Below are 24,555 nucleotides of genomic sequence, written 5' to 3'. Positions count from 1 at the left end.
ATATATATATATATATATATATATATATATATATATATATATATATATATATATATATATATATATATATATATATATATATATAAATAAAAACGACTCACCTTAATGTGACCATACCTCAGAGCAGTAAAAATAGTTTGTTTTTTTTAACGCGACAGCTGCGTCCGTCGGAAAACGGTTTTCTCACCTTTTTACACATCATTAGCACCAGAGCCAGTAGGCGCGGACGGTCCAGGAAGTCTAAATCCAGCAACTCGCGTTACTAGTTTTAAGTGTTCAGGCGTAGCGGAGCTGTTCTCGCTGCTAACCAGGGGTGAATGATTCGGGGAAGGAACTACTGGGATAAACAAGCTGCTCTTTTGAGTCGCTAATCTATGAAATCAGTCCGATTTAGAAAGATAGAGCTTCAAAATACAAATCCCTACATAGATCATTGCTTTAAACTGCTGTCTCATTTAATTACTGATTAGTCTTGCACATACATTTCCTGCTAAGTTCTCTGTAATCACAAAGATAGGATCAGAAGACGTACCCCCCCCCCCCCCCCCCCTTTTCTCTGAACTGCATCACATCACAGAAACGGAACGTGTGTAGTGTGGTTACTCAGGAAGCGTTGCCAAAGCCAACCGAAAACAAAAATTATGTTTTTATTGTTCTTCCTCATGTAGCTACAGACACGTAGTGGAGAACAGAACAGCAACACGTTTCAAATGGGACACAACATAAAGCGTGAGCACTGAGCTGCGGGTTAGTCAGAGTGCAGTGCGGTCCTGGTGCCGGTAGGAACGGGCCGGCACGTTTTGGCTGCACGCATCAACATTCAAACTCTACGGGAAACTCTTGAGGTTTCCTCTATTGCACCGCCTGGTAGAAAAACTACAGTGAGTGTTGTCGTCCACATTTAAAGGTCTCACTAGCAACGATATCGCTCGGCAGAAACAGAAAAAGGGTGGAATAAAGCGACGAATGGGTGGAGGAATCAGAAGAAGAAGAAGAAGGAAAAAAAAAAAAGGCAAGAGAGTGATTATGGTCACTTTGTGAAAAAGTAACTAAACAAAACTTCAACGAAGATTTTAAATAACCTTTTAAAAAAAAAAAGTGAACTTGCTAACAAGCGGTTCTTTAAAAAAAAAAAAAAAAAAAACTGAAATAAAACACGACCTGCAATTAGACGTGACAGAGTTAGGTCCCACTGAGGTCTGCGTCCCTCTTTCAACTGGTAAACGTCTGTTCTCCTGGGTGAATTAAGAGCAATGGTGTAACTTACGATGTGCGTGCTAGTAAGTAGACATTACGTATGACATCAGAGGGAGAGCTCAACCCCCCCGCCCCACCACCACCACCGCCGGCAAGGTCTAAGGCGTTCTGTTAGCAGCAAATGTGGTCACTGCATGTTAGCACATCCAAGATAATAGAGGCTCGGTACACACTGTGTTCTCTAAGTGGCTCGGCGACGGCTGCAAAAACAACGGCGAAGAGCTAGAAAAAAAAAAAAAAAAAAAAAAGGCTCGTCCGGTTTTCGACTGGAAAATCCATGAGACCTGAGGATGTGGATGTGGGACAGACGCCACGGAGGGAGGGTCCAGAGCTAAGGCTTGGGTTAAGACAAGTTAGGGACCATGGGTGTGTGGAAAGTGTGTGTGGGAGGATCCAGTGTAGACGTGTCGGTCACAGCAGCGCCTTCACCAGGTACAGCTTCTCTCCGTGGTCGCTGGTGAAGATGGGGGCCTTCTTGTAATGCTCCACCAGTTCGTCCATGGAGCTGAACCTGCGCTGGCCGATGCAGTACGCCCCGTCTGACAGCTGCACTTTAAAGTGCTTGTTTTTCCCCGCCGCCTTCAGAGACACGGAGAAATCACTGGGCTAAAGGACAAACAAGAAACGGGGAGACAAAGAAGAAGTCATGATTAAAAAGGGCGGACAGAGACCGACCAGCAGGGGGCAGCATTGTCCTTATAATAAATATCTGCACTCAAACTGATACCTTGTTGCAAGAGTTTAAAACCCCAAACTAATGTCGAGTTATTCGCCTTTACTGCAGTTTTACAACTTTAAAATAGGAAATCTATACAAAAGTGTCCTGATTCCTTAAAGTTTGGCTCTAAAGTGAGTTGAGTGAGGCCTCTTGAAGTTCATTGGTTAAGACTTCCAATTTGCTGATTATGAGTGGAATTACACAAACAGAAAATTTAAGCAGAAGCAAAAAACAAAAACTATTTTCTATTTGCATAAGAGGTGACTTTTGAATGCACAGAGCACAAAGGCAGGAATACACGTCTAGAACCTGTTCATCAGCCTGATGAAGCCAAGCTTTCTGTTTTATGAGGCTTGATTAACGGGAAATTAGTTTGGAAAATGTGCAAACCTAACGGCTTGATCTACAGCCATAATTGCGTGTAAACAATCTCCTTAACGATGTGAAAGTAAAACACTGTTTACACCAGACGTAAGTTAAATTTGTACACCTCAGCTGCATTGTCATGTGATTCCTGAGCATCTGGCTCCTTAAAGTCGCTGATTGAGTCAGAGGGAGGACAGCTACGCCTGCAGTAAAACCTTTTCACCGCTCGCTCAGCTCTTTTAACTCACATTTGTTTTTTTTAAATACGGGTCGTGGATTTGATAGGGATTTCTTATTTTCTTGGACGAAACGTCTCTCCGTGTTTCCCCGGCCGGTCGTGACCTCGCCCTAAATGACTCACCGATGACTCGCTGTCTCGTATGAGGAAGTCGCCCTCCTCTCCTCGCTCGTTGAGTATGCTCTCGGCCTGGTTCCTGGTGATGTCGCCGTAGTACCAGTCCCTGCCGGCGAACCTCCCCGAGCGCGCCGCCGCCACGAAGCGGTTCTGCGGGGAGCCCGACGTGGCGGGGGGCAGCAGGCCCGGCCGCTCGTCCAGCACCATCACATAGTTCTTAGGCACCAGGCCCACGATGCCGCGAGAGTTCTTACACCTCCACCACTCTGGGTCGTTCTCCGGCTTCTCGATCACCTCCATGATTTCTCCCTTTTCAAAGTTTAGCTCCTCCTCCGTCACGGAGCTGAAGGGGTAGAGCGTCTGAACCAGGTGGAGGACGACGCCCTGGCCGCCGGCCCGGCCGTTGGCCAGCAGAGTCCCCGGGGGTCCTCCCAGGTAACCCCGCGGGGGGTCTCCCTCTCTCTCGTCGGCGTGCTCCTCCTGGACGTAATTGGAGGGGAACCAGCCGACGTGGCCGGCCTGGCTGCCGCGCCACCAGCCGTCGCTGCACTTCTCCATGACCATCACCCTGGTGCCTTTGAGCAGAGTCAGCTCGTCCTTTCTCTCCGCCGTGTACGCGAACTTGACCACAGCGGGGATGTTGAGGTCGTAGATCCTCTCCGCGGCTCCTACCACGCCGCCTCCCCCGCTGCCATTGGAAGGGTACTCCGCGTCCGAGCTCGGCGTAGGGGAGGGATCGCGGGCGCTCGTCTTCCTCTTGCCCTTTCCCAAACCTGTGCAAGATCACAAAAAGAAAAAAAAAATTATGACACAGTAGCAATGACTGCCTTCTTGACACCGTCTGCTGACAAATGCATGAATTTGGAAAACGGTGCGTACGATTGTAGCCGTTACTTTAATGTAATCTCCTAAACGCACAATGCTTCATGAATAAAATCGATTCAATTGTGGTTTACTTAATCCTTTTTCTGGAAATGTGTGTAATAATGCATTAAGAACAGGTTTCCTACTTGTTTTGTAACCAAGGCAACTTTTTCTTGCAACCAGGAAGTCCTTTCATGTTTTGTTATCAAAATATTGTGTCAGAGAAAAACAATTGCAGCGCCGTATCGTTTTACAAAGCAGCTATTAATATCTGCATTTAAATGTTTTTATGTAACTTTTTAGGACTTGTTTGACCCCCTCAGAGCCACCGTATGTTAAATATGTCACCCCAGTCGCTTCGGATTTAGGACAGAGCTGAGCAGAGAGTAGCTGAAACACAAGCGGATAAACTTTACAACGTTCAAACCGACAGCGCCTCCAGAACAAGCCTTTCTGGAAGCCGTTTTCCCCACGCGCTTAGCTGGGAAAACAGAGCCAGTCCAGTTATGAGTGAATCAGACCAAAACAGAGGGCAGTCATTCTAACATTGACCCAGGAGCTGACCAGCGGACTGATCACGGGGAAAAGCGCCGTCAGCTGGAGGAAAACGCAGATGAACCGAAGACATAACTGTATGGGTAAAGCCAGATGCATCTATAATACAGATGCTCTTAAAGTTAAACGTTTTAATGCTAGTTCCCTTATTCTAATTAGTATTGAACTGGGACTTGGTATTGTCCAAAGGCCAATCTTAAAATATATGGGTCCAAAAAATAAATAAAAAACCCTGATAGGGATAGTAATTGTTTGCACTATGAGGAAGACTTTGCTCTTGTTAGAATTTAGGGCGCGTGTCCGAAGAGTGAGGAAAAGCGAGAAACTGCTAAGGCTGTTGCCCGGCAGTAGAAATGTCCGGCACGCCTCGCCTCAACTCCCCCCAGGCTGAAGCTCGGGCTTCTCCTTACTTGGCATTCAGCTGAAACCGTCTAACACAAGACGCGCACACCTCCACGGAAACCCGAAGGTTGAAAAGAGACGGAGCACAGAGGGAATGAAAAGTGGAGCAGGCACCCTGGGCCTAACGACGACAGGCCCATCCGGGATCAAAGCCGGGCCCTGTCTTACCTGCCTCTGACTCCGGCAGCCGTCTACCTTCAAACACGAGTCTTTAAAACATGTTTCAACACTTCCGTTTTTTTTTTTTTTTTTTTTAATTCTCTCAAGCTCAACTGCACATAACCGAGGAGGTCCCCCTCCTCGCTCCTCGCGTGGACGTTTAAACAGTAAATCGCACGCGGCGCGGCTGACAGCATCTAGAGCGCTCGTTTGACAGCCGGAGCGGGCGTCGGTACGAGCTCCCGTGCGCCGCTAATGACGGAGAAGAGAGGAGGAAGCCTTGACAGCAGCCTTTCCCAGACTGCGCCGCGGAAATGTCATTGCTGAACAGAGCGTTTACGTTGTTTGAAAACTGCAGGGTTCACGCAGAGTAGCATGAAACTCTGGCAGGGAGAGCGAGAGGAGGAGGAGGAGGAGGAGGAGGAGTGGAGAAAGACAGGGGGTCTCTTGGCAGCTGCTTCTCACACATGCTGGAGACCGAACACATCAGAGCCCACAGCTGACAAAAATGCAAAGGAGGCGGACGGGATGGGAATAACAAGCAGAGCGCTTTTGTGCCCTGTGCGTCCCGCAAATCCCAATCGCTGAGCGTATTTAGGAGTGAGGAGCGGGGCTGACATCTGGGACAGCTTGAGGAGGTCAGGAGGAGAGAAAAGAGAAGGAACTAAACTACCACTGCAACGAGGTTGAGAGATGCTTCACCCGTGGATCTCCGCACACACACACCTCTCTCCTCCTGCACTCATTTCCACTTCAAGGCACTGGCCTGCCGGTTAGAGCGGCAGCGTGACACCTTCTCCCCTTCGCTCTGTACCTTCATCTGCCGCTTCATCTCGTTAAAGGAGACGTGATTTTGGAGCCCAGAGGGGGGGAAGGGAGCTGATGAAAGACTCAAACTTGCAGCATATTGCTTCACTCCTACTTTCCCTGAAAGGCGGCGGGGATGTAAAGTGCATTAAGCGAGTCCTCGCAAAAAAAAAAAAAAAAAAAAAAAACCCCTCTGCCACCCACCAGACGCATGTGTCCGCAATCAAAAAGCTCAACACGACCCCGCGGTGGAGTGCGGGTTAGCAAACAGCAGGGGCCGGGATTTAAGAGCTCTTTGAGAGTGAATCACAGGTGAGCTATGAGGATTTGCTTTTTTTTTTTAAATTACTCCTCCCCAACCAGCAGCGTGGCTCTGTTTTTAATCAAAGTGCCAAGAGGTCTTAATGGCATACTGTGCATAAAGTGAGTAAAGTTGTCAAAAGGTTTGCTGGGTTTAATAAAAAAAAAAGAGATTAACCTGCAACAAAAGAGAGGGAAGAAACTCTTCAGATAACCCAAGCCTCCAGCAAGGCCACCTCTCCCTTCACCCTGCACTGCAAAAACGGATCTAAAAACAAGTAAAATGCTCTTAAAGTTAGTCAATTCATCCTTGGTTTGAGCCAATAAACAAGATTATCTGCCAATGGAATGAGTATCTTTGCCCCTAAAATAAAAAAAATTAGACATCCTGCACTTGAAATAAGATGATGGAGATGAATTGTTCCAATTTTAAGTTAAAAGATCTTATTCCATTGGCAAATAATCTTATTTACCTGCTCAAATCAAGGACAAATGCACTCATTTCAAGATGATTTGACTTATTTTTAGTTCTGTTTTTGCAGTGTGACAGTCTGGGCCAGGAACAACAACGCCGTAACCGAACATTTCTCCAAAGCTGCCAAACAGAGGAGGATCAAATGGGTCGGCGAGGCCGGCAGCAAGACGAGCAGAGCCGCAGGACTGTCCAACAACAACGGGCTGTGTTCTGGACATCCTGTGAACCGTCCGGATGTCGGGACAGGACCCTATTCTTCCAACGTGTTGTGGTCTGATGAGACCAAAACATTTTCCCTCCCCCCATACAACAACTACAGCAACACAATAATTAGCATAAAAACAGCCAATCAGCGAAATTAAAACACCATGACCATGGAGACACATGGTGGTGGCAGCATCATGCTGTAGGGTCACTTTCCCTCTAATGCAACGTTTTAGCCAAGGTACATGAAATAAAAACTAGTTCTCCACCAGTCGGCTTTGACCCAAACCTTTACTCGTCTACCATAAAGAAATGATTCAGCGCTGAAATTCAATCAAAACGTGGCTCGGCGAGGTAATACTGTAAGGTTACGACGACGTTAACATTTTTGTTTCCTTCTGATAGATTTGTTGGTTTCTCACTTGTACTAGTGAGAAACCAACGCTTTCAAAATACTGATGAGCTATTTTTTTTAAACGCCACAGAACGCAGGTGTAATGCGCACAAAAAGGAGCGACAATAATAATGACGTGTTAATAATACTGCCGTAAAATACCCCTTACCAAAAAGCGCTCTGTCTGAAACTGGGATATTTAGTCCACTCGGCTTCATACTCCCTCGCACCGCCTTGAAAGAATGGGACCAAGTGGGCCGTACTCTTTAAAAATCTCAGATGGACACAAATGTAATGTTCTCATTAGTTGTAAAGGTGAGTACTGACCCAGTTTCGCCCGTGCTTATTTCCTTTACCCATCGCCGTTATGTTTTTTTTTTTTTTATTTTAGATTTCCAGGGAGAAGAAAGTGGGGCAGCGAGCAGCAGGCAGCCATTTATAGTTAAGACTCTGTTCAGATGGGTGCTGATGATACAACTGCTGTATTTAAAAAAAAAAAAGCTGCATACAAGGAGAGGAAAGAGCTGGAGATAGCAGTCATGAGAGGGTATCAAAACGCTCAAATAACCGCAGTGTGAAGGGGATTAAAACTATGGAAAGAAAAAAAAAAACATATCGGATGAAGCAATCAAGCTCTCAGCCAATCAAATTGCCCGCTGAAGTGTGCGAGTAGTTTCCATTAGCACCTGACCCTCACCTATTCCTCATCGCCTCGTCGTGAAAGCGCTCTCGCCTATCGGATTTTCACAGGCTTTTAACAGGAGAGCGCTCCTGGCAGGCAGGAAGGATGCCGCCCCCCCCCCCTCCCCTCCTGACTGGAAGGGAACGGGGCCATAATGTTGTAGTCGATAGTTAACTCAGTCAGAGAACGGGGAGGTGATCCATCATTCCGATACAGCCATTAGGTGCCTGATTTGTTCCTACAGTATGCCCTACTGATAAGAGAAAGGCCAAAAAAAAAGAAAAAGGGCCGCCGTGACAGAAGGGAGCTGATGAAAATGGCGTGGGAGTAGGGAACGGAGGGAGGAGGGACTCATCTCTGCACCCTGTGAACTTTGGTTAAGGTGACCGACCGCGTCAGGCTGAGCCACGGTGGCCGACGTGCAGCTGCTGATCCCCCCCCCCCCAATCGCCCGAGGGTCTGTGTCAGGGCCAGGAGAGGTGCATGCATTAAAGCTGACCTCAGCCGACCTCCTTCTGTCACCTCCAACCGCGGCTGCCTTCACAAACCACTCACTTAACACTTCTTTTACGTTGAGACCTCGTGATCTCCGCTAAACTGGACTTTCCACCAGACGTTTCCATTTCCTGCCCCGCTCCGTCTCGTTCCCGGCCGCTCTGACGGGAGAACGGGTGTCTCGCTGAGAAACTGTCAAAACAAATCAATTTCAGCGGTGGCTTTGCTCCCCATTTCTAGATTGAAAGAGAACGTAAATGCTTTTTTTTGTTGCTAATATATATAGCTTCCTTGACTTGACGTATATAGAGCTATATATAGATATAGATATATATATATATATATATCTATATATCTATATATATATATATATATATATGCTGGGGGTGACGTCTGTGACATCTGCTCACTTCAGAAGGAAAACATCTGAGTGGGTGTTCAGAGTGCCATTGTCCCAAATCATTTCATGCCAGCAATCAAAAACCTGGAAAAAGTAAACCAGGTCAAAATCTACCTAAAAGGCCTGACAATCATTTCTCTTGCAATACGTCAAAAATAAACCAAACTAATTTTAGACTCGAGAAAGTTTGATGGTAAACAATGTAGCCAGAGGGTCCACTGTCACATTAAATATCACGGAGTGACGGACGGACAGACAGACGGACGGAGGGGCAGATGCTTGAATGGATTAGATAAGATTTTTTTCTCGGACCATTTCACGCATTTAACTCGTTTCAAACAAAAACACACAGATCCACTAAATGTTGATTTAAAATGTTAAGTTTGGTATTTTCCCCCTAAGCTACCCCTCATAACGCATAATTTCCAAAGCCTCCAGAGCGCGTTTTTTTTTTTTTTTCCTGTGGGAGAGATTTAAGGTCTGGTCTTTTTTCCATCTTTGTTATTTTACCCCTTAGATTCAGACGTGGCCATTAATAACGGGATGGTAAATACACCGCTAGATACAGACGGATAACTGGTGTCCGCTGTGCGCCTGAATTGCAAAGTGAAGAAATATTTGTTGCACAAAGCGGAAGTCTCTGAATAATCTGTTGTATTTCATTACTTTCATTGCCAGTCAATGGAAGCAGGCCTTCCATTTCCCTCGTACTTAATCTGAGAAAAGTGGAGACTTCCTTTCACTTACACTATAGAAACCACTTTAACTCCCCTAAGCTGAAAGCGAGAGCCACACAGGGAGACTAATATATTCCAGTCATGGCTGGGGACGCTGAGCGACAGAGTGCTGACAGCTGAGAGCAGTGGCCAAGTCAACAGGCTCCCCGGAGAGCTCGGTGACAGCTTCCAGCCAGGACAGAGACGCAGTGAGAGAACCGTTTTACTCTTTATGAAAATCCAGGAGAAAAACAAACCCGCAGAGCGCACGGAAACCCGGCATCTCCCGTTATTCTTTGCGGGATGCAGATTTGATGCTTTTGATGAAGAGCGTCTCTATGTGATCCACGCACTCTGGGGGCCTTGTGCTCCGCAGCAGCGGGGAGCCGAATCCCTCTTACCCAGCGTGTCTTTGATGTTCTTCACCAGCGAGCCTTTCTTCAGGCTGTTCTTGCGCTCCACGTAGTTCGACGGCACGTATCCCGTCTGGTTGGAGGCGTTGCGGACGCGCCACCACGTCTTGGAGTCGTCGAGGAGGTAGAGGCGCTCATTTTTACGGATGTCAAGTTCCTGGTCCTGCTGGGCCATGTAGTCCCACTTGGCTACAACAATCACCTCCTCTGTCATCTTTCATGGAGTCCTCCTGGGGAGAAGAAGAAAAAGGAGGAGGGGGCGGGGAGATGCGGAGTGAGTCACAAATCGACGACAAAGGCATATTGCTGGGCAATCTGTAAATGTAAACACAGTCAGAGGAGCAGGACCTTTCAGTGTGCCGACCCTTCAGACCACTCAGGTCCTCTGGTTAAAATCTACTCTGCATTTCCAGAACCAGAACACGGAGAAGCAGAATTTAGTTCTTATGCTCCTATAATTTGGAACAAACTCCCACTGTAAAAAGTGCTGAGACCCAGAGTTTCTTTAAATCAAGGTTTAAAATGTATTTTTCTCACTCTACTGAGTTTTACTGTTCTCCATTTTTGCATTGCATTTAAATGACTGTTTTAATTTCAGCTTTTAACTTTTTGTTCTCTCTCTCTTTTCTTCATAGCAGGTACACCTGGTCTGACATTTTGTTAGCTGTGACATCATCCGGGGAAGACAGGTAACCCGTTAATGGGGAGGATTTCTTTCCACTGTCGCTTCATGCTTGCTCAGTATGAGGGATTGCTGCAAAGCCATGGACAATGCAGACGACTCTCCCTGTAGCTCTACGCTTCTCCAGGAGTGAATGCTGCTTGTCGGGACTTTGATGCAATGAACAGGTTCCCTTATATAGGACATTTTTGACCAATCTGTATAATATGATTGAATTTGACTTTGTAAAGTGCCTTGAGATGACATGTTTCATGAATTGGCGCTATATAAATAAAATTCAATTTTAATTGAATTTTATTTTATTGAATTAAAAACCTATTTGTTTAAAGTTGCCTTCAATTGTTAATGTTCAATTTAAACTGTTGTAGTTCACTGAAGCATCATTAGATTAAGTTTGTAGTCCAACTTCTCTTGACCTGCTGCTACCATTCCACTGCTGTGTACTTTCCTCTGTAATGTTTTCCTATGTTCTGTTCAATTTTCAATTCAGTTTTATTTATATAGCGGCAAGTCACACCAGGTGCCATCCCAAGGCACTTTACGAAGTCAAATTCAATCAAATCATCCAGACCGATTGGTGAAAACGTTTCCCATGTAAGGAAACCCAGCAGAACACTCTGTTCATACACAGCACTTTGAATCGTCTTGCTACTGAAATGTGCTACGCAAATAAACTTGCCTTGCCTTTTCCTCATGGCACAGCAAAACAAAGGCTTATAATGGGCCCGGGATCGAGTTAATAATTAACCAGTTATAAAATGTCTGCATTTCAATGAGTCCGTACTGATAGGATCACTATGCTTTCTTTATAAAACACACTTCTGTGGTGGCTGTGCTGAAAGATCGGCCTGTTGACCTGCGTATGTGTACCGTCGGCCTGAATGGACAAACCAAACTGGTTTTCAGCTTTATCAACGAGCCAACCCCTCGTTCAAACACGGGAAGCAGTCTACTGCATTCTTTCACGTTGCAAACATCTACTTCAACGTGTTTATTGGGATTTTATGCGATTATAAACTCAAAGTAGTGCATTACTAAACTGATTCATGGACTTACAGATACTTTTACAGATAACAACCTACAGCGTGAAATGCTTATTCTTTTTTCTTTGATACCCATAACTAAAACCACTCACAGCCAACACTCTTCAGTGGCCACCCTACTGGTCCACTTGTGAGTAATTTAATCTCATTTTACCGCTGATTTGCAGGAAACATGGTGGCGGCAGCATCATGGCTCCCTCCCACGGTTCAAAACCATGACGTTTAGGTTAATTGGTCTCTCTTTGATGTGGGTTTGTGGGTTTTTTAATCTAAAAATAGGTTATTACGCAACAGCATAAAATGGCCAGGGGTGCACTTAAAATACATGTATTGATAATCATCAATATGATTTCTGTACCCTATACGGTACAGGCCTATTTATGACTTTATCTTGGTTATCCACACCAAATCCCGACGCATTAAATCCGGTTACCAAGCTTTGTGGTTGTGACGTGATTAAATGTGAACAGGTTCAATATGTGAATATTTTTGCCCTGTGAGCTGCGTTTGTGGGGCTCAGCGCTGCTGTCACCAGTAAGAAGTCATTAAAAAAAATGATCCACATTCATCCCCATGTAGAATCGCTTAAGTGCTTATCTCCGCTCACGCTGGGTATTAGTCCGGATAAACCCAGGAAAGGTTTCCTGTCCATTATATAACCAAGATAAATGTTCACGGTAATATTTTGAGCATGGACCGGCATTGGACCTATAATTCCTTTAATGGAAATTGTGTCAGAATTTCATACACGGCCAGCACTTCGGCTCAGCTGTGTCAGAAGATGCCGAGTAACGCCGTTTGCTGAAAGGATGAAGTTTAATGACAGGAACTACAGCTCTACAGGCACCGAAGCATTTCCAAAAGGGTTATTTTGGCAAAGAGCAGTGCAAACACACACAAATCAATTTATGCACCCTCACTTGTGCACAAACACCTTGCCTATTGGTTGTTGGGGTTTTTTCTTTAAAAAAAAAAAAAAAACAGGCAGTGAGCGATTACACGCTCTATTTCACCAGGCTCTGGGTAAGGTCATTTAACACGGGTCAGCCAGACCACCTTACTGTTCAGGAACTGCAGTCCCGAGTTTACGCAAGTAGGCATCAGGAACGCTCGAAGTAGACTTGTGGTCTGGGAAAACCTTTAGTTAAAAATGCAACGTCATGGTATGAAAAGGATCTGATCCAACCAGTTTATATTTAGCTCACCTTCAAGTCGGGAGAGTGAAAACAAGAACATCGCATTGTCTCCTGATTGATTAGATCACTTGTAACGAATTTGTAAAGGAATGATCGGAACGACAATCACTTCCTCTGTCAATGTTTTACCGTTGAAGATTTACAACGACTTAATGAATGAGAGAACCGTTTCTTAAGCAACTGTTCTTTCCAGAATAATAAGCTGAAACCGAATCCATAGAAAGGCAGCGATTCGCCATCGAGACATTAGATAGTAGCCGCAAACAACCTCTAAACAGCAGCCAAAATAGACTTCCACATGAAGGGAATAATAGATGCGTATTGAGTTTTCTTTTTTTTTTCTTCTCTCTACCATGTTGAAATGTTCAGTCATTAACTGATTCAAACAGAAACCCCTGCTGAGGTTAAAATGGAAAACAACATTGATTTGAGTGTATAAAGAAACACGTGGGTGAGATCACCCGTGCATGTTCGGTGCATGTGAAAAAACACAGTTTTACACAGTCTAGACAGAAGGGAAAAAGAAGGGAAAAAGAAAATGAGCTTGCATTAAAGACTCAAGGAGAACCTTTTTTTTTTTTTTTTTAAATCAATCGTCTACATTTCATCCGTTAATGAGAGCAAGGCTAAATGGCACAAACGGGACCACGGTTAAGAGTTCGACCATATAGAAATATTTCATTACCGGTGGAATGATTCATATCTCCTGTGTAGATTACTTATTAATAGACACTAACCGGGGCTCTTTTTTTTGCTTAACCACACAGGTTTATCTCGCTTTCAATTAGGCTCCAACTGCAGAGCGAGAGATGACGGACGACATTCGTACCGCTCTGGTCTCAAACTGCAGCTCAAGTGCAACAGAAAATGTGCCTGTGCTTGCCGTCGCTAAAAGCCGTCAAACTGGCTCTCGCCTCGCAGGCCGGGACAGGGACAGCCGAGGGAAGGAGAGGAGGGGAGTTGTGTAAGAGTGAAGAGTTGGAGCCAAGTTCGCTACAATTTTAACTGCTCGACTTTCCAGGTTGTGCAATTTGACCGACTCCCATTAAGACAAACAGACCTGGCTGTTTTGATTTAATTTGCCCCCCTTTTTTTTTAAAAGTCTAACCATTCGTAATTAACAGAAGGGTGGTAAAGAAAAGCGTTTTTTCCTCGTTGAATGTACGCCAACAAACAAATTTGGACGTAGCGGGTTAAAGAAACAAAAAGAAAGACGCAGGATTTATAGCTGAAACTCCTCATGACCCAGTGTTCCTCTACAAGGAGATTTTAGGAGAGAAAGATGAGCAACAGACTGCTGAGCTGGGGTTTGACAACACTTCACAGCTCCCCTCACTGAAGGAGGGGGGGGGGGGGGCGTTCAAAGGCTCTTTCAACAGCTCACAAAAGAGGAAGAGAGAAAATAAAAGAGGATTATAAAAAAAAGAGGGAATGTGTAAAGATACAAAAAAAAAAAGAAAAAAAAACGTTTGGCAGAGCTTTCTCTGTTTGGCATTCAGGTCAAAGGCTGCCAAATTTCAACCAATAGGAGATTATTTCCACCCCCCCTTTCCACTCTACAATGTTTGCAGTAGCTGCCTCTCACAGGAAGGAGGAGGACCGCTTTACTCCCTACTGGCAATCAGTGTCGGAAACATTTAGAGCGAGCCGAACACGCTGAAAGAAGAGAAAGACAGATTTGAAGTAGGAGCCATCCCGTACAAGGCTTTTTGTGATTTAAAGATCTCTTAATGCTCGTCCTCGCGGGAATGATTCCTCTCCGACAACAAAAGCAGACCGAGGCAGAGTTGGATACCTTTCACATGCACTTAACGATGAAGATGTTATCCATATGTTTTGCTGGCTGCTGCTACGTTTCTTTGCACTTTATGAACCAAAAACATAGAAGGTGGATTTTACACCTCAAAACAGTTTTCAGTCTGTAACTCGCATATTAGAAGTCCATTTAAAAAATACCCTTAAACAGGGGGTGACGGGGGCGTATGAGGAACACATGATATATATACCATGATGTGATTGTTTTTTCAGTCCTCTTCAGTTTTAGAGGACAAAAACAGGTGCTGTAGCTGTACACAAAAATGACATTATATCAACAGGAAAAAGGCATTTTTCAAGGTTTTTACAGCAAATCTAGACCAAAAATAATGAAATATAAAGAGAATATTTCAGAAAGTAGTTCTGCCCTTCAACAAGATTAATTGTGAAATATAGAAAAAAAAAAAACTTCCTCTATTAACACAATTTGCCTCAAATGTGTGATCCAATAGCTTCAATTCACCTGAATGCTCAAAGTATGCAGTTTAGAGCCCCAGATTTATGAAACTATCTTACAAGCAAAGGGGTGCTTGGATGCAATATTTTATAGGATATCATATTTCAAGTACCATGCACACAAAGTCAGCATGACAATAATATATTTGGACTTTCCCTCCCCTTAATGTCCACGCTTGATGTATATTTGTAGTGGCAGAGAGGCTAAAGTTCACAAAGAATGCTAACTCTGAGGAGAAGGAACTTCAGACATATTGAAAATGTCAGCTTACCCTAAAGCCTTTCAGTGTATGTGATGAGAGTATGGAAAAGAAAGCGACAATGCAGAAAGAACAAGCAGTTACTTGAACAAATCTGAAGGTAGAAAGGGTGGTAGCATAAACACTATTTAAATAACATAGCTTTTGTTTATGCGAGTTCTTAAATAAAGTAGAAATTATGGATTTTTAGCAGGGTTGTCGCAATTACTCATTTCAAACTCAATGCAGATACTGAGAAAAACACACATTTTTCAGTGCCATGGAAAATTCTTATTTTAGGTTTTAACTAGATAAGAAAAAAAGTGGGATTAATAATTTAAGCCGATTAACCTGATTTTCCTGCTTTCATTTGTACCACAGTAGAACCGAAGCATTGCGTGGTGCAGAGCTGCACACTAGGGAAGCACATCTCCACTGACAGAACATCATCATTGGGCTGTCCGTGTCTGTGAAGCTTACTACCGGTACTTCCCTGCTGCACATACAGGAGCTATCATGAGCGTTTTTACGTTGCTCTCAAAGATCAGTGTCATAGCGCTAGCTTGTAGAGTTAGCGCACCTAGCATGTAGCTTCATTCAGTATTTGGGTTTGTTCCTGTCCATCTGCCTAATAGAGAAAGTATCTCTAAACAACGCTTTTGTGTTTTTCTCATAGACTAAAGAGAGTTTAAAATGTTTACTCTTGATGTACTAGACTTGTTACGCTGCGGTCAGAACGAATGCGATTTGAGCGTCAGTTTTGTGTGGTTTCAATGCAAAGTCTATGGTGAACGTGCAGCTAGGAGGGTCAAGAAGCTCTGTGGCACGTTTCACCCGTTGGCTGTGCCGCTTTTGAGATTTCTAGCGTCTGAGTGTCCAAAGTAGCAGGTGTCTGTACTTTAGCGGCTGGACATGGAACATCAACCAATCAAAGAGGCTCCGCTATGTGACGTAGTGGCGCATTTTCCAAAGCGTCGGAGGGGCCATGAAAAGCCAGGAAGTCAACAATGGCAAACAAACTCATTGTCACCGTTTGTGCCCATCTATGATCAGTCGAGCTGTCCCTACAGGGACAGTAATAGAAGGAGCCTGGAGGAAGATTAGCGAGGAACTCCGGATCTTGGGCAAGTTATCAAAACTTTTACCAAGGTAAATATTTCCACGCATTTGAGGAAAACAATAGGGTAACTACACCCTACACGTGTCAAACCAGTCTGTCTACACTTTGCTCTGAGCGTCAGAACACTCTACACACACATCCAAGTTAAGGCATTCAGTCTGAACGCAGCACTTTGGACTCGACACACAGGGAGCGACAGCGCTACCTCTCCATTCACTTCCTATGTAGCTTATGCAATGAGGCGACAATCACTTGCACTCCTCCAGCTAAGCAACGTGCGAAATTCGTATGTATGAAATTTTTAGCTCGTAAACGTGAATGTGCACACGCGGGCTTGCGACGCAACACTAGAAAGTTAAACAATGTTCAACATATAGCTGTATTGCAGTTCTTATTTAGTGGTGGGCCCCTCAGCTCTAAAGGGGAGAATGATTACACAACTTCTCTTTAGGTAAGCAGTATTGGCTCATGATTTTGTCATAAATTCATCCAAAGAAAATGTCACTTAAAAGCTATTTTAAAAAAAAAAAAAAGATAACCAGCAATTTCAATGTTTCCTTGCTCTTGATGAGAGCAATTCCACTTTAATTTCCAGTGACCACTTCTGTATTTCTCTCAAGACGAGAAATTCAGATTCTTCAGTCAGTCTCAAAGGCAAAAAATTGATAATTCATTTTTCAGATGCATTGTGGTTCCCTTATGAATTTCAGATTCATTCCTTGACTCTTCAGTTCTAGGTACTTCCTTTTTAACAAGCAAAATCTCAAAGGCAAATCACAATGTGAAGGGGAAAGGTGAAAAGAATGAGCCAGACAGTACTGACATCTGATTAATCTACAACTGACCGAATGATCGTTTAAAATATTTAAATTACCTGCACCGCCTGCCAAATGTGTCACACGATTAAACAAAAATGCTGAGCTTTTTGGAGTGCGTTAAGCACCAAGGGTTGCTGCATAATGAGTTCAGATTATTGATGCAAGATTACAAATTCTAATTTAAGGAACAGATTTTTTTAAAGGGGATTCTTTTTTGTCTGTTTCAACAGTTTTATGTCAAAAGAATGTAATGGTATGTCCAAAAAAAGTAAGTCAGGTAATGTTTAAAACAGATAAGATCAATATGTAATATAACAGCCCTGAGAAAACCTCACTGAAAACGAAATTAAGTGCCAAGTTTAGCACCCAGAAAACATGGTGTGATTTGGTAAACATTAAACTCACATGCAGGCCAGGGATCGGTATGCAAATGATCTGATTTGCAAGGAGCTCTCTTCTAGAACGGACACCAGAGACAATAAATGGGAGCGTCATCAGATGAGCTACAAGCCAGAGGTAGTTGCTGCACAATCTGACAGTCAGTCAAAGCAGGGAGTGACGATCAGAGGAAATCTTACTCGCGCACTGGACGACATTACCATGTCTTTACAGAGTTTGACAGGCGACGCTTTGCGGGTTTGAATGAGCTCAGCTTGTCGGATCATGCAATTGTTGGGCATAAAGACGTTTTAAAGAGCGACGCCGGTGATACATGAGACGCCGACACATGAAGCGTCAGCCTTTGCCGTGTTGTGAAGAGTGTGTCCCTCGTGTCGGACAAAAACTGACAGTACAGGAGCCTGTAGATGTAATGGATCACTCAACTCCTGGTGCCACCACTTATGTGCTCTGGTGCAGTTTCGAGACGGCTAAGCTTTTTGCAAATCAAATCATTTACATGCTCATCACCGGCTTTCATGTGGCCCAAATTACATTAAAATCCGATCATTCCCTCTGGGTGCATCTGCTCAAATTTTTGATGAAGCATTTTATAGGATTTAAAGTTGGTACGTCCCCACAGGGGACCAGGGTTTGCCGTCATATTTCAATGAATTTTTCATAACGTCCCCAATTAAGGCTCCAAGATATGAGAAAAACTCAAACCAGCAAAAATGTACGCTAAATTTTGCGACAATGATATTTATTACGAGTAACCCACGTTTTCCTGACTATTTTTTTTTTTATCATTACCACTTCCTCACTATTTCTGGTGAACTTTAGGATCCCAGATTTTAAAAATATCCATACAGTGTGCTCATAGGCAGAGTCTACCCATCTGGTCAAACATTATCAGCAAGCAGAGCGTGAAGGCACAGCACTGGAAATAAGAGACACAAACAAATACTGCAATGAGGCAGCTCTTTGCAATTGCTAACACTAATATTGTGACAAAGAGCACGACTCGATGACTGTGCAGCTAAAATAAGAACAAGATCATTTTGCAGCATACAAATGTGATTTAATTTTCCACCATTGTGGTTGGATTGAAAGTTGATAAAAGCACGAGCCTTAAAGCTCTGAGATCTCAGTAAATCCCAGTTAATCTTCTTGTTTATGGGCCTAACTACAACTTAAAACTTAGGGATGCTTTCTCTCCTCCTTAACATTACATTTGAGTCCTTCCTTAAAAGCACAGAGATCGATCCCTTTGTTCCCCTCCCTGCACTCTAAATACATAACGCGGCGCCTCTCTAGAGGAACATGTTCTCAGGAAACGTAATAATCTGTTTTTCTTGTACACAACCTCTCTCCCTGGCAGGATCACCAGCATAAATTGCCTTGTATCTTTTTATTTGGATTCCCGACCACATGAGTCATAAGAAAAAGACTATTTTTTGACTTTGGTCACATTTTGCAAGGACAAGTAGAAATGTAACAGTCAAAAGTCAAATTAGAAGCTCATCGTTGAGTGTACCAATGAGGATGTCCTTAATTGTTAGCATAGTAGCCATCACCAGTTTTCCTACTAAGTTTATGAACGTAATCAAAGGTTGAAGCCTTCCTTTAGATACTTTGGTTAACTTATACCCTCCAGATCCAAACATACAAAACATATGTAACATTTCCTTTATGTTCTTAACTTTTACAGTTCACTTGTAAAATACAAGCGGGTTAACAATGCAATGATATAACCACATCATTTTAATTTCCCCTCCTTATGTCTTTGTATGTATATCTGTTAAAAATCTGTTATATATCTGTTAAAAACACATATGTTTACCAAGGCGGGTAAAAAATATGTTGTGACTCAGCGTTCTCTCTCCAGACAGGACTGTGAGTTTACCTGCGTGTGAATCCGGGTGACTGAGCGTACAGTACACACCTGGGTGTGCAAAATGTGAGCCGTGCCGACTCTACGCGGACGTTTTACCCTTGATAGAGCACACTTTTTAGCTTACTTTCTTGTGACAAATACTTGTATTTCCCACAGCGGGCGCCCACGATGCTTTACTCGTACCCCCGCCAGGCTAAGAGCTGTTTGTTTATTTTAAACTCCTCGGTGTCTCAGCGCAACACAAAACTGTCAGTGAGGTTCCCGTCAGGGAGAAAATCTCCCGGTCAAAATAAGCTAGCGCCAGCTGATAGTAGCTTGACGCACTCTTCTGTATTAATGGGCTGCGCCCCTTCGAGCTGCGTCATGCAACGCTCCTCGTGCTTCGAACACCCCCATCCCGCAAACCACCACGACGCATACCGCCAGGATTACTGGATTTTCTGGGGGAAACCCTGAGTTCGATGTGAAGACTTCTTCCTACCGAGCAGTTTATGGTGCGACACACCCGTAAAAACTGAGTGTAGCTGTCTGCGGACTCCTTTCTGCCTTGTGGGATCCCAGAGACAGAAATAGCTCGGGATGAGATTTGGCACCAATTAAAAAGACTTATTTCAATAAAATTAACCACAAACATCTACAGACGTATAATATTTTACTACATGCCATGTCCGTCTTGGGGGGCAGACGATTTTGTTGGTGGAGTTGGGTGACCCCCTTGTAACATGATAGGGGAAACAGTGGTGCTGGGAATGTCAATGGCTAGATACGGCTACCCCCCTACTTTATAACAGCATAGAAATAACTATAAAAATTCTTCAGTGTCAGAAAGTGAGAGCATTTCCTTATTATTTTTACTGGGGGATTTTAGTTGATGCTCAATCACAATGTGGAATATGATTTTTAGTTTTAACTTCTGTAAAAGACACGTGCTATATGGGCAATAATTATAAATGGTTTTCCGTACAAGAACTAGAATGAATTAGAGACTGTTACAAATCCTGACATTGTGACTTTATTTCTAAATGTTGCAACGATTATATCGATTGCAACCGACCCAGACTCGTTTCCATTATCACAATGTTCCCCACCACTATCCCGGAGAGCTATGATCCTTCTCACCAATATCAGGTGTGGGCAAAAATGACAGTGGAAGTCCATCCAAAAGCCAAAATAGATTATTGGTTATTAGTTTCAATGAATTGCAGCTTTATTTAAATTGCCAGACAAATTTTGTAAGGAATCCCTTCTTTGCTGTGGCAACATGCACGGACAGCTCAATTAACGGGTCCTGTGGATCTGAGGCTGAGCTTCCCCCTTAGAGCTGCACCACGCAACTGTCAGACAGAGCCAGGCCGTCCCGTCCAACATCAGTGTCTGACCTCACAAACGTGTTTATGGAAGAACGGTCAAAAATTCCCATAAACAAACGTTTGGCAGCATATCTAGGCCACGTCTTGTAATAATCCCTCCCTGTTATTTTTTTTGCCACCAGCAGGACAAAGCAGTGGAGATGGCAGATTCCAAGTTTTGTTGTGGTGAAAAATGAAACCAGAACAACTTCAGTGTCACAAAAGCAATATGAGAAACAATGACCCAGTTACAGCGGATATAACTAACCTCGTTAGCGGGATAGGGAATATTGGGAGACAATTTAGAGAAAGTCACAATGATGTAAACACACAGTGAGATGAAGGGAATAATACACATTTATATGCATCCTTCAGATTTCCCACAAGTACCAAACATGCAGGGATTTCTGTTAATGAGGTAGATGAACCAAACCAGCCATATCAGAAGGATGCATTATTAGTATGGTTTTCTTATGGGTCATCAATGTGCAGGAAATATCACAAATACTTCAATAAGGTAATGTTAATCTAGTTGAACACTACATAATTTTGACAGACAAACGAAAACATTCAAGTCAACTAATTTGGAAACAAGAAAACAATGCAGACACCCTTCCTCCTCTGAAATTCTTACCTTCTCTTGTGCAACACAATCCACAGCTGACTAAAATCCTGGGTTGAGATTTACCTTCTCTTTGTACCCTCCGCTCCAGTGGTTCTCTCCCTACTCCTCCCTCGGCTATACACCTGAATTATTCTCTTTGATCAGATTTTACCTTCAGGCTCCCACGAGAGAACAGTCCTATGTATTCATAAAGTGCTAGAGGAGCACTGAAGTGATGCAGACCTGTTGGACACCAAAAGCGGAGGTTACACAAACTGATGCATGGATATGTTTGTATGTGGCAGCACCGATACACGTTGGTTTTGTGTCGTCTAGGTTAAACATTGGTGTTTAACCTAGACTGGGATTAAGATTTATTTATGTGGTGTCTGCGTAAACAGCCCTGCATTAATCCCATTAGTGCAATTAGGAAGCGAAATGTGCGACAAGCCCCCCCCCCCCCCTCCAGAAAACTGGGCAGGATTTTTTAAGTTCTTGCATCTGGGCAATGGGTTTTCAGCATTTACAAAATTTAAACTTAAGATGCTTACCTGGTGACTTCCTGGCCTCAGTGGGAATAATGAAGTTGCCCAGGTAGCCTCGTGTGTTTCATTAAACTGCGGTTAGCGTCATAGTGGGCTTAAATTACTAAGTGGCTTTCCAATAATTTGACAGTGCAGTTCATTAAGGCTCGTCAAAGGTTTCCCCTTTAGATTTATTAAACGCTTCAATAAGAATTTAATTATAAGGCCAGCAAATATTTACATCTGTAATACCCAGCAAACATAAACTCAAGAGAACAATTACTTGCAATATAGGCAAAAATAAAATAAAAATAACTAAAAGAAAGGCATCATTCAATGATAGAACTGTGCCTACAAGATTATCTCTGACATTTACTAATGACAATTACAGAAAAGGTGGAATTTTTACTTATTTTAAAAGTTTTTTTTTTTTTTTTTTAAATGGATTTTTTAATGAAATTTTTACCATTGTATTTTTCCATGCAAGAAATGCTCCGCGACCAGCGCGATTGAAAAACAATCTATATTTAACCAGGTTTTCTGATACACATGGGAACTTTCTCGGAGGGAATCTGAGCAGGGAGCTGTTGCTGCTATCCTGCTCATGTTTATTTACCTTTGTTGTGCAATCTAATTTTGATCTGCGAGGCACAGGGGACACTCCAGAAGCACGGTGAAAACATGACAGCACGTAAAGGCTACGTTCTGTTATAGGAAATGCAAAGATGATGCATCTTTAATGTAATTTAAACGGCAACAAAGGCTCACCTTTGTCAGGCTGTTTTAAGTATAACATAAAAACCTGCCTCAATGCAAAATTAATAAAATGCAATAATAATACCAGCAGCTGTATCAATCCAAACACATTGAATGTTATTCTCAAGAGCTAAAAAAAAAAAAAAAAAAAAACGAACACCAGCTAATGATTTTGCATCAGTGTTATAGCTATAGGTGTAGCCTTGTAGGCTTGTCAGATAGATTTCAAACTGGGTGATGAGATTCCAGACCATTCTCATTTGATGTTCAGGCGCCATTTAAATATATTTTTTATTTTTTTGTGGAAATGGAAAGGTTTTGTTTCTGCTGTCCATGTTCACGGCAATGATGTGTTTTTTCTCTCAAAATGACATGATATGAAAACGTATTCCAGATGAGTTCCAAAATGAAATCAGCCTGTATGGAGAAGCCCTCTTATGAATGACTTAGTGGGGGCATGTTGCTGAGTTTCACAGAATATACCATCAACTAGTGGTTTGACAGGGAAATTACACAGTTTTTAACGTTCTCGCTAGTGTGTCGTGCACTAGATCGCAATTAAAACATCATGAAGATGTGTTAACAGAAATGGGAAAAAAATTAAAAGTATATTAGAATGTAGGGCTGGATAATATGGCTTATATTCTTTTTACAGAATCTGATCAGTTTGCTTCAGAAAACTATTGCTGAAATTATTTTTAAAAACAATTTTAATTCAACAATCTCATCTGGGAACTGACCTGTATTCAAAGTGTAACTTATTATGAGCTTTAAAACATGCTTATGAAAATAGATAATAATAATAATAATAATAATAATAATAATAATAATAATAATAATAATAATAATTATAAATAATAATAATAAATAATGAAAATATCACCCGTAATGTTTGCTGCTAGTTGTATTACACAGCTAAGGACAGGGTTCACTTGTGTAACTTCACACAAACTTAAAAAATAAGTCAATTAATTAGACTTAGACTTAGACTTAGACTTTCTTTATTGTCATTTTGTAGCACAGAGTGCATACAGAACGAAATTTCGTTTTTTCATACAGCTCAGAAAGATTGCAGTAACTCTACAGGATACCTTGCAGTGAATTTACAGTACAGGATAAGAAAAATGCAGTGGTAAATCACAGTCAAATACAGGATAACTTTCAATTTAACTTTCGGATAAAGTGCAGCAGTGAGCAGTGGGACTTAATTAAAGTCCCTTCTATTAGGGTAAAAAGGTTTTCTCTTTGTAGTATTTTGACAATATATTTTTCTAAGCATATATTTACCTAAACAATTTTCCCTTTTTGGGACTGATATAGTGCAAAGTTTCAAGGAAGCCGAGGAGAATGCATTGGCAAAATAATAAGAAAAAAAATCTCGATTTTCCAAAATTAAATCTTCAGGAGTTGCAACTTTGAATTATTCAATAAAATAGATTCAACACCCAGCCCTAGAAGAATGTGCCCTTTTTAGTTTAATAAGAATCAAAAAGATTGAGGACAAATGAATAAAAGGGGAGAATTTTTCCTTTTGTGTTAGGTTCAAAGTGTGCATTTTTATTCCTTATGCTACTCGGAGTGAAATACATTAAAAAAATTAAGTCAGACCTTAGAGAAAGTGGAAATCAGTATTGGCCAAGAAAAACCTGATCCATGCATCCATCCAAGCACAATTATAGTCAAACAATATGAATTATACAGAGCAATGTAATCAGTGTGAAACCTATTGGGAAGATATTGATTACACCCAATTTATATTCGACAGACATTTCATATTTTCTAGTCCAAAATCAAAATTGTGCCTTAGGTGGAAATGAGATTTGACTGAAACCTCCCGTATTTGAACAAACGTGGATTCTTCCCATAACCTTCATTTATAAACAATTTCCTGCCATCCCATTAATGCATCCTCCTCTCTGTCCACCCCTCCGACTGATAACTCAATCCATTTAAGCCCTCCTGCTCCCAAGATGGTTTCTGCAGGGCCGGGTTCTACGGCTTGACATTTTTCACTGCTGGCTGCGGTGACTTTTGCTGTGGCCCGAACATACAAACGCATGTCTGCCTGTGTGACACGCAGATGATATCACTCCTTTCACAGAAAGCTGGGAAGCGC

At 42.7% G+C, this 24,555-nt stretch overlaps 1 protein-coding gene across 2 annotated transcripts in view; it reads right to left on the bottom strand.

The window, feature by feature from the left end:
* Positions 1-630: 630 nt before the first annotated feature.
* The window catches only part of nck2a (NCK adaptor protein 2a), a 38,159-nt gene continuing 14,234 nt past the window's right edge, over positions 631-24,555 (bottom strand). For both annotated transcript variants that reach the window (XM_012864412.3, XM_021317436.2), the window contains exons 2-4: positions 9,551-9,792; positions 2,703-3,469; positions 631-1,863 (exon numbers count right to left, since the gene is read on the bottom strand). In XM_012864412.3, the coding sequence (XP_012719866.2) occupies positions 1,669-1,863; positions 2,703-3,469; positions 9,551-9,776 (1,188 nt within the window). In that variant the 5' untranslated portion in view covers positions 9,777-9,792 and the 3' untranslated portion in view covers positions 631-1,668. The remainder of the gene's footprint in view (positions 1,864-2,702; positions 3,470-9,550; positions 9,793-24,555) is intronic.

This window comes from Fundulus heteroclitus, chromosome 7 (genome assembly GCF_011125445.2).
Source record: "Fundulus heteroclitus isolate FHET01 chromosome 7, MU-UCD_Fhet_4.1, whole genome shotgun sequence".
Taxonomy (NCBI): Eukaryota; Metazoa; Chordata; class Actinopteri; order Cyprinodontiformes; family Fundulidae; genus Fundulus; species Fundulus heteroclitus.
The sequence above is the reverse complement of the archived record's forward strand: the minus strand, read 5'-3'. Positions and strand labels throughout refer to the sequence as shown.